The 11,065-nt window shown below is 39.7% G+C and overlaps 2 protein-coding genes across 2 annotated transcripts; both read right to left on the bottom strand.

Moving 5' to 3' along the window:
- Positions 1-1,151: 1,151 nt before the first annotated feature.
- On the bottom strand, positions 1,152-2,108 carry LOC144464576 (odorant receptor 131-2-like). Its single transcript, XM_078172080.1, has one exon. It carries the CDS (start codon positions 2,106-2,108, stop codon positions 1,152-1,154), a length of 957 nt encoding a protein of 318 aa, XP_078028206.1.
- Positions 2,109-7,322: 5,214 nt separating this feature from the next.
- Positions 7,323-8,288, bottom strand: LOC144464575 (odorant receptor 131-2-like). The gene has a single exon (XM_078172079.1). It carries the CDS (start codon positions 8,286-8,288, stop codon positions 7,323-7,325), a length of 966 nt encoding a protein of 321 aa, XP_078028205.1.
- Between the last annotated feature and the right edge of the window lie 2,777 nt (positions 8,289-11,065).

The following is an 11,065-nucleotide window of genomic DNA, read 5'->3' as shown; positions in this document are numbered from 1 at the left end:
ATATGATTTTCTGTAAATACCCTTAAACTTATAAATAAAAAAAGTAAAGGTTAAAAAAAAAGATATGCCACTTAAATCTCATATAAAACAAACTTCATAGGCTGCGTTCCTTTACCTGCAAAACATTGCAAGTCCATGAATTTGTTACTTCTAGGCTGGATTATTGCAATTCCTTCTTATCGGATTGCTCCAAGGGTCTCAAAAGAATTTCCAACTGATCCAGAATGCGGCAGCATGTGTGCTGATTGGAACTAAGAAAAGAAATAATATTTTTAAATTTAAGAGTAGACTTCAGACCTTCCTCTTTGATAAAGGTTAGAGTTAGGGCTGGCTCAGGCTTGCCTTGGACCAGTCCCTTGTTAGGCTGATATAGGCCTAGTCTGCTGTGGGACTTCCTATGATACACTGAGTTCCTCTCTCCTTTTCTCTCTCTCCATTTGCAAACATTTGTGTCCCATGAGTCCATGTTACTAACTTGGCCTCTCTCCTGGAGCTCTTGTGCTTTATCATCTCACAGGTTCCCACGGTTTGTGGCCCTGCCTGATGCCACACACGCCACAGTTTACTGCTATAAATTTTCAATTCAAGTTTATCTATACAGACCAATAAAACAAATCTTAATTTTATATCAGAGGGCCTATAACAATAATAATAGAAACAAAAGTGAATGACGAACTTCAATGGACAATGCAGTTTCTGAGCTTGTATATTTTTTTATTTTAAATACTTGTCACATTTTGCATTTATTACAACTTATATACTTCATATTTGTACAGATTTTCATTTATTAACAGAGGAAGGGCTCTCTTTCTCTCTCTTTGTTCTGTCTCAATGCAGCAGTTTTAGGTTATCATATTTATTGTATATGTGTAAAAGGCTGCAATTTACAATACTGAAACTTTAAATAGAAATATTGTGGAGGGAAAAAAACAAGGTGAGATTTTCAGGGTCTGTACTCATCAGGGTGTTTCTGTCCTGAGGGTCATTTGAAAGCCAGACTTAAAATTAACTGTGATCCTTAAGAAGCCCCTGTAAGAGCTTTTTATTTATTTTTTTGTTCAGTCAAGTCTGCACTTCTTTTTTGGTCATTATAACCCTAACCCTGTACTACATTTACAAGCACATACAAAGCTTAATCCATTTCATGAAGTCTAACATGAGACCTTGGCTGAGACAACTGAGAGTTTCAGTCGACAACATAGATGGTACATGAGGACAGGTCTGATGGTATGATCTCTTATGCCATAAATGAGAGAACTCAGACATCTGGGGAAGATGATAATACACACATATAAAACAGTCTGGGAGCGCACAAGTACTATCCTTGTTACATTTCTTGAAAGAGCTATGAGCATTGAGTTGTGCATAGTTGACACGAGACTGAGGCCCAGCTGCACCAGATGAAGCAGCAGTGTGTTACGAGACTTTTGGGCTGAAGCTTTGTCTGTGGAGGCTGACCTGGCTGCTATCATCACACCGATATAAGAAGAAGTGACCACCGTACCAGATGATACAAACAGAAAACAAGTGTTGGCTTTGTCATAATGCTCAGACATTGGGTCAAGAAACATGTTGTTCATGGCACAAAAATCTTTCATCTGCAGACTCTCCAGGTCTTCAAATGGAAATTCTAACAGTAACAGAACTCTTGTGAATACATTTAGTGAACTGAAGGTCCAAACCACAATAATAGCCACTGCTGTGTTTCTGATGGTGATGATGGCAGAGTGCCTCAGTGGGTAGCACACAGCTACATATCTCTCCAGAGACATCACCACCAGTGTGAGAGGAGAGACACTGGTTGTGAGACTAGAAAACAACATGAGAACACCACAGACAGGATATGTCAGCCTTATTCTACTAGCAGCCAGTAGGTACAGTATCTGGCTCAGTGCCATTTGGATAGTCTCTGCTAAAAGGAGGTTGAACAGAAGAATGTAACGGGATGTCACACGAAATATCGGTTTACTCCTCAAGGTGAATAACATGACCCCGTTAATGAAGAGAAACACACAGCATGGTAAAGTAGTCAGAGTGGAAATCATCACTCTTGCCAGTAAGCTCCATCCAACAGTGATGTTAGTCTGAGACTGAGTTGCATAGGACATCTTAGAGAAGCATTGAAGACATGAGAAATTTAACCTGCTGATGTCACTGTCAAATAAAAGCACAATAAATCTCTTCCTGTTATATCGTGAGAACAATAAAAGTCCAACACCCATTAAGCACAGACACCTGTTGAGTCACATTGTCCATCCATCATCTGTGTTTATTTTCATGTGAGCAGAGCTGGTCTGCAGGGTTCTATCTATTCTACACGTCATATGTCAGCTTTGCCCGGACGTAAACCATGTTCACATGACACCGATCACGTGTCAGCATGGTTAACATCTTAGTAATAGGTGACGTAATCTCCCTCTAATCATTCTCCAACCCCCTGGTCCATGTCATCAATGATTTACACAATTGAAACATGTACATAATGAAGTAATCTTTATTCCTATAGTGCCTCTCAAAACCACAAGTGAACAGAGAACACAGAACCATATAACACAACAATATTTTGGGAGAATTGTCAAACATAGAGGAATAAAACAAAGGTAGAATTACCTCCTTGCCTTTCTACATTGCTCAAGAAAAAAAAAAATGAGGGAACACCACTTACAGTCACAGCGTCACAGAATATCAGTTAAACTTCAGTGATATCAATCTGTCCATTTAGGAAGCACAAGTAAGTTAAGGTAAGATCTTTATTGTCTCCCTTAGGAGAAATTTGTTTTGGACCTGCAAGAGACCGTCCACCGTCACACAGCCACCACATATACAGACAACATATAATTTAAAAAAAAAAAAAAGTTTAAGTTTAAAAAGTTGACCTTCATTTCCTGTTATTAAGTAGCTTGATTGACAGTGGGATAAATGAAAATTTGTACCTGTTCAACTTATGTCATCATAGTATGATGTATTAAGTGATTGTGAATCAGTTTCAGCTGCTTTGGTGCAAATCAAAGTGACAACAGGTGCAATGGAGAGGCAAAAGCAAGACAACCCCCAACAGGAAATGGTTTTACAAGTGGTGTCCACAGACAGTTGCTCTCTCCTTATCCTTCCTGACTGATTCTTCTCCAGCTTTGTCTTCTACTAGTGTCCTTGTCACTACTGGAAGCGTGAGGCCGTACCTGCAGCCCAATCAGGTTGCTCAGGTAGTCCAGCTCCTCCAGGATGGCACATCCATACATGCACAGTCTCAAGAGCATGGAGGAGATACCAGGAGACCAGCCATTACACAAGGAGAGATGGACAGGGTCACAGAGGAGCATCAACCCAGCAGCAGGACCGCTATCTGCTCCGTTGTGTGAGGAGGAACAGGAGGAGCACTGCCAGAGCCCTACAACATGACCTCCAGCAGGCTACTGGTGTGCATGTTTCTGACCACACTGCCACACTGGCACCATTTTTTATGTGTGTGTAGCCTTCCACTGGACTGTAAGGGAGCCGAACCACACTGCCATACCATATCTTATAATGCTTGCTAATACAGCATTGTAAAATGTTAACATGATCTCGGTTCGTACCCCAAACAGCCGCAGCCTCCGAAGAAAGCGGAGCCTCTGTGCTAATCTGTTACACAAGTGGTCGACATGAACGCTCCAGCTCAAATTATTAGCCACCTATAGTCCTAGGTATTTGTATGAGGACACCTGTTTAATTTCACGGTTATCAATAATCACAGGGTCATGAGCTACAATTCCCGTAGGGTCGAAGATCATGTCTTTAGTTCTTTTTGTGTTTAATACAAGATAGTTGTTATCACATGAGGGGTACATCCCAAGTCTCTTAATTTTATACTGCTAACTCCTAACTCCTTACTTGAACCGGAAGTCATTCGAGGTCCGCCATCTTTAAGGCCGTCTCATGTCTCTTATTCCTGAAAGTAAGGAGTTAGAGTTAGGATTACTGCTAATTTATTATGCTGATCTGTTCTGTACGACATCTATTGCACGTCTGTCCGTCCTGGAAGAGGGATCCCTCCTCAGTTGCTCTTCCTGAGGTTTCTACCGTTTTTCCCCGTTAAAGGTTTTTTTGGGGAGTTTTTCCTGATCAGCTGTGAGGGTCATAAGGACAGAGGGATGTCGTATGCTGTAAAGCCCTGTGAGGCAAATTGTGATTTGTGAAATTGGGCTTTATAAATAAAATTGAATTGAATTGAACTGAGGAGTTAGGAGGGATCTGTTAGGTGCGATGAGTAAGATAGCATGAGAGGTTCCTAACAGGAAGTCTTTTTCAGCTTGAGGCCCTGACGTATAAATACCCGCCCCCTACATCTGGCTCATTTGAACGGGTTACAGCTTTGATCAGCGAATATAATGTGACTTGGGATGTGCGCCAAACGCTGGCTCCATTATGCAGCAGATCCAGCTGTGCCACCGTCAGCAGAAAAGGACGTCGCTTTATGTGACGCTACAGCAATCCTCGCTCCTCACTCCTTAACTCCTGACTCCTTGCATGTTTCCTAAGTGGGAGAGACTAAACAGTTATGTAAGGTGGCTAGGTAAGGTGGCTAGCAGTAATTTTAAGGGACTTGGGACGTACCCCAGGTCTTAAAAGTGGCGATCTTACTGAAGTACACAGAGGGGCAAACATTCACATCTAACAGGCTCAAGATGTCGGTGTCATCTGAAAATTTGATGACATGATTGTTAGGATGTGAACTCCTACATTCATTAATGTACAATGTCAAGAGTACAGGAGAACTGACAGAGCCCTGAGGCACACCTGTGCTCCACTGTTTTACTGCTGAGAGCGAGCTGTTCACTCTGACTTGTTGGGTCCTATTCATTAAGAAAGAATAAAACCAGTTGATGATAAAAGAATTCACCTTCATGTTGATTAACTTCTGAATGATCAGGTAGGGTTGGACTGAGTTTAAAAGCTGAACTAAAATCTGCAAATAAAACTCTAGCATATGGTTTGGGGTCCTCTAGATGCTTATTAATTAAATGAGTGACAGAAATAGCTGCATCCTCAGTGCTACGACCCTGTCTGTAGGCAAATTGTAGAGGATCTAAACAATGAACAACCTCAGATTTAAGCATATTGACAATCATCCTTTCAAAACTTTTCATCACAACCGATGTTAATGAGACAGGTCTATAGTCATCATTCACAGTTGGACATGAACCCTTAGGGACTGGAACAATGACAGATTTTTTCCACAGACCTGGCACTGTGTGACTGTTAAGTGATGGTTGAAAAATGGGAAAAATTCCAAAGCACAACTTTTTAACAAAAAGGCAGGCAAGCCGTCGGTACTCGTTGATTTTCTTTTGCAAACTTTGCTAAAGACAGCCTGCACCAGCTGTGGTGAAATTAAGAGGTCACATTTCTCATAGTGTCTAAAATCTCTTTCCCCTTCAAGGAGAAGTCCTGATCCTCAAACCTGAGGAAGAAGTCATATAGTTCATTTGCCCTACCTGAATCATCTAAGGTTATGAGCTGTTTCTTACATGGGGTCATATTAGTTATGTTCTTCATACAGTCACATGTTCCTGTTATCCTTGGCTCTAAAGCTTTGTTCAATGAAAAAAAGCCGTAATCCAGGAGAGACTGTGGTGACACACCTGTGCGATCTTTGTTTTCAAAAGCTAACTTTTTCCTGTTAATACAAGCTTTAATCTCCTTAGTAATGTCAACTTTATTATTGGGGAAATGTGAGATATCTTTTTTCTCAACCACATTATCCACACAGATATTGATGTAGTCTGTGATGGTTGTTGTAGCCTCTTCAGGCTCTAAACTATGAAACATGCTCCAATCAGTGCTGACGAAGCAGCCCCTCAGTGTTTCTATGCTGTCGTCAGTCCACTTCAGCACTGTTTTGTGCTGGGGCTTGGCTGACTTTGGCACTGATTTATAAGTAGGCATAAGATGCACCGTTGAGAGAGTTTGCGATTGGAGGAAGGGTAATTGACCTGTAAGCACCAACTATGTTACCAAAGCATTTATCCAGTATTTTTGAGTTTCTGGTGACACACTTTACATATTACTGAAACCCCGGTAGTGCTGGCTCTAGTTTACAATGGTTCATATCCCCAAGTACAAAAACCGGGACCCCCGGAGGACGTTGGAGTTGGGAGTGAACAAATTCTGACATAAGGTTAGCAACTCTACCAGCGTAACCACTGGGAGGGATGTATGCTAAACACATATTAATATTGCCACCTCCAGCAGCTACAACAGTAACATGTTGTTCTAACACTGATGCTTCGGTATTAATGATCTAATGATGTCATATATAATAATATCAGTCAGAGGAACCAAACACTACTTTTACTGCAATACTTTAACGACATTTTTCTCTCTCAGAACTGGTTCTTATGACGTGTTGTCTGACCACATCAGAAATCAAATGTGTTTATCATTCTGAACAGCTTCAAGGTGGAGTGAATGTAAAAATAATTAAAATAATTAAGGTAGGCATTGTGTGATCCATGTACTGTATTTTTTTTTTTTTTTACTGTAACTGAAACACAACACGGGAGTGGGATGGGACAGGACTGAAAATCCACTCCCGTGTCACCCTTTAATCTGCACACAACTTCTAATCACTGGTAAAAATTTCATATGTCTAGGATGTACCATGTCACGGGAATGTGTAAAAACACTTCTGGAGAAACAAAAAAAATGAAGTCAAAGCAGAAACAATAGGCCCTTCAGCCTTGAACCCTAAAGTGAACATGCATTTATGGACCTCATCTTGCTTTATGCAAAAAAATGTATTGCATATTTATGGAAAAACATTAATAGACCAAGCATTACGCATTGAATGAGACAGATGTTATCAAGCCTTTCATAAGAAACAACAACTTAAATATTGAAGGCTCAACAGCTTCATAAATTATGTTAAGGATTTAGATTTATCGGCTCTTCAAGTCAATGATTACTCTCTGTGGACAATGCAGCTTCTGAGCTTGTATAATTTTTATTTTAAATACTTGTCACATTCAAATTTATTGCAATTCATTTACTCCATTTTGTACAGATTGACATTTATTAACATTAGCAGAGTTTTCTTTCTTTGTTTTTCTTTCTCTCTTTGTTCTGTCTCAATGCAGCACTTCTAGTTATGTGTTATATAAGTGGAAAAGGCTGTAATTTGCAGTACTGACACTTTAAATAAAAATATTCAGGGGTAAAAATTGAAATGGTGAGATTTTCAGAGTCTGCACTGGGGGTTGGGGAGTTTGGGGTTGTTATATACTATATCTACAGTATATACTACATTTACAAGCACATACAAATCTCAATACACTTCATGAAGTCTAACATGAGACCTTGGCTGAGATGACTGAGAGTTTCAGTCGACAACATAGATGGTACATGAGGACAGGTCTGATGGTATGATCTCTTATGCCATAAATGAGAGAACTCAGACATCTGGGGAAGACGAAAATACACACATATAAAACAGTATGGGAACGCACAAGTACTATCCTTGTTACATTTCTTGAAAGAGCTATGAGCATTGAGTTGTACATAGTTGACATGAGACTGAGGCCCAGCTGCACCAGATGAAGCAGCAGTGTGTTACGAGACTTTTGGGCTGAAGCTTTGTCTGTGGAGGCTGACCTGGCTGCTATCATCACACCGATATAAGAAGAAGTGACCACCGTACCAGATGATACAAACAGAAAACAAGTGTAGGCTTTGTCATAATCATCAGACATTGGGTCAATAATCATTACAAAAGTACCACAAGAATCTTTCATCTGTAGACTCTCCAGGTCTTCAAAAGGAAATTCTAACAGTAACAGAACTCGAGTGAGGATATTTAGTGAACTGAAGGTCCAAACCACAATGATAGCCACTGCTGTGTTTCTGATGGTGATGATGGTAGAGTGCCTCAGTGGGTAGCACACAGCTACATATCTCTCCAGAGACATCACCACCAGTGTGAGAGGAGAGACGTGATCTGCAAATTTAGCAAGCAGGATGAGAAAACCACACACAGGATATGTCAGCCTTATTCTACAAGCAGACAGTAGGTACAGTAACTGACCCACTACCATCTGTACAGTGTCTGCAAAGAGAAGGTTAAACAGAAGAATGTAACGAGATGTCTCACGAAATACTGTTTTACTCCTCAAAGTGAATAACATGACCCCGTTAATGAAGATAAACACACAGCATGGCACAGTAGTCAGAGTGGAAATCATCACTCTCTCAAATAAGCCCAGAAACTTCTGTCCAGCAGTGACATTGATCATAGATTGATTTGCATACAACATTTTAGAGAAGCAATTAAACCATTAATCAATGTAAAACACAATTAATTCCTTCCAGTTTGTATGCCCACAGCAACAAAGATCCAACGTCAGCAGACATGCCTGTTGAGTTCACATGAAAAATCTGAAATAAAGCAGATACATTTCCCCTCTGCAGACAGTTAGCAGGTTCAATCTGTGCTTCTTGCCATGTGAGCGGAGCTCGTCTGTAAGGTTTGCCTACCCTCACAGACTATATATGAGCTCTGTCCTTCCACCCATTTCATGTCACACTATCACGTCTGCATTGTTTAACTTTAGGGATATGTAATTTCTCTGCCATTCTTTGTCAGAAACCTGGCCACGTGATGCCTTCTGAGACTGAAGAGCATCTCTCTCTAACTTTGTTACATTCTATTATTTCAGCTGTTGCTTTGCTTGTATTAAGCGCTGCTGTGCTTCATATCACTTTATGGAAAGAGTTACACTGCTGAATCTGTCAGCAGTGTCCAGATATGATGTTTTCTGAAAAGGTGTCAAACTACAATTGCACACTGCTCATTGGTATGTTTTCTTATTTAGTCCTCAAGACCTGATATATATTTAGATTGCTTTCTTCCCATCAACCTTCACTAATTAACATCGTCTTCATCCAAACCATTAATTTGACTCTAAGACCTCATCACAGCTATGCTACCTTAAGAAGTCTCATCCTTAGGAAACACTTCTTTATTAGATAAGATCAATACATCTTTTTAACAGGCCTTTAAAGCAGCTGTAAGTAAACCTCATTTTAAGAAAGTCCACTGTCGATCCAGGGGATTTAGCCAACTATATCTAATCTTCCCTTTCTCTCTAAGAATCTTGAGAAAATGCTCACCTATCAGTTGTATGACTCTCTCCATAACAACAGTTTATTTGAGGATTTTCTGACAGGATTTAGAGTTCATCATAACAAAGAGACAGCACAAGTGAAAATTACAATTGACTTTTTGACTGCTTTGAACAAAGGATTTGTCTCTGTACTGCTCTAATAGATCTTAGTGCTGCATTTGATACAACTGACATCACATCCTGTTACAAAGATTTAAACTTTAAATTGGTCTTAGAAGAACTGCACTAAGTTGGTTTAAATCCTATTTATCAGATCAGTCTCAGTTTGTCTATGTTAATGATCAGTCCTTGAGGGCTGCCTCCTGAAAGTCAGAGGGTTGAATCGTCAGAGACCCCTCAGTTGACTGAGATTCCTTCAAGTTGAGCAGTATTTTTTGTTTTGTTTTGTTTTTCAATCAGCATGCAGTGTACCTCTGGGGACCTTTCAGGCCCAGATTGAGCTGCAGAGTGAATGCTCCTAACTTTCACGCTGCCCATCGGTACAGGCAGCTTTGTATATGGAGACAGCTGCCTAGAGAAGGAAAGGTTTTCGTGGTCAGGGTTTGAGATAATGTTATCTTCTGCCTTCTGCTTAGAGGTGGTAAATGTATAGCTCACAGCAACTTAATATGATAATCTTTGGCTTTTGTTGTATCTAGTATCTTAAAAAAATGTTGTTGCACATTTCCAATCTGCTGTTTGAGCAGTTAGCTTATGGATAAAAAGGAACTAATACTTGAATATTCATACTGAATGGCCAAATCTGATTTGACTGACATAAATCTTACATACAGACCTAGAATCCTCCATGCATGCTAAGGTTAATCACAAAGTTCCACAAGGTTCTGTGAATCGATCAATTCTGTTTAACTTACATATGCTTCCCTTAGCAACATTATTAGAAATCACTTCATAAATTGTCATTGTTATTTAGATAATCACTTCAGGATCCTCATCACCTGCTTTTCTATATAATGTATAATGATGAAAGGTTTTATCATTGTTTTGTTGATTGTTGATCTTAATTGTTATTTGACCTCAATTATTTATTCCTCTGTTATTCAGACATGAACTACAGCATTAAAAAAAAAAGTTTTTAACCTTTTTTTAATGTAATTTACCTTAAGATAATACTGTAAAATATGACACTGAGTGGAGGATGTGCTGCTGATTTTACATATCAACAATTTTTAATAAGGATTCTCTGACTGAGAGATGCAGAGAAAACAGATTGCTATATGTCAGTGTGAACAGTGTGCTGGTAATGGCACAATGAATAGTTGGTTTAGTGGTGTAGGGGAAATACCTTTTTGAGAATGTTTGCACTCGTAATAAAGTTTGGGGCACCACCCTCCTAATGAGGGAAGCGACTAATCAAATTAATAACTCCGTAAACCAATTATTAATTCGTCTGCACGCTTATCAATAATGAATCAATATCTGGGTTATGAATTCTCCATACAGTGATCTTAATTCCTGCTCAAAAGAAATATCCACAGACAGCGACTGTGGCAGCGGCCGAGGAGGGGGAGTTGCAGCCATTTTTAACTCTAGTCTGTCAATCAGCTCTAAACCTAAACTAGATTATAATTCATTTCAAAGCCTTGTTCTTAGTCTTTTACATCCAACCTGGAAAACCTCGCAGCCACTTTTATTTGTTACAGTGTACCGTGCTCCTGGCCCGTATTCTGAATTTGCATCTGAATTCTCAGAGGTTTTATCCAGTTTAGTTCTTAAATCAGATAAAGTTATTATTGTAGGCGATTTTAACATTCATGTCGACGTTGATAATGACTCCCTGGCTACCGCGTTTATCTCATTATTAGACTCCATTGGCTTCAGTCAGGGTGTACATGAACCCACTCACTGTTTTAACCATACCCTCGATCTAGTTCTGACATATGGAATTGAAATTGATAACCTAACAG

The sequence above is a fragment of the Epinephelus lanceolatus genome, chromosome 11 (assembly GCF_041903045.1).
Source record: "Epinephelus lanceolatus isolate andai-2023 chromosome 11, ASM4190304v1, whole genome shotgun sequence".
Classification (NCBI taxonomy): domain Eukaryota; kingdom Metazoa; phylum Chordata; class Actinopteri; order Perciformes; family Serranidae; genus Epinephelus; species Epinephelus lanceolatus.
The sequence above is the reverse complement of the archived record's forward strand: the minus strand, read 5'-3'. Positions and strand labels throughout refer to the sequence as shown.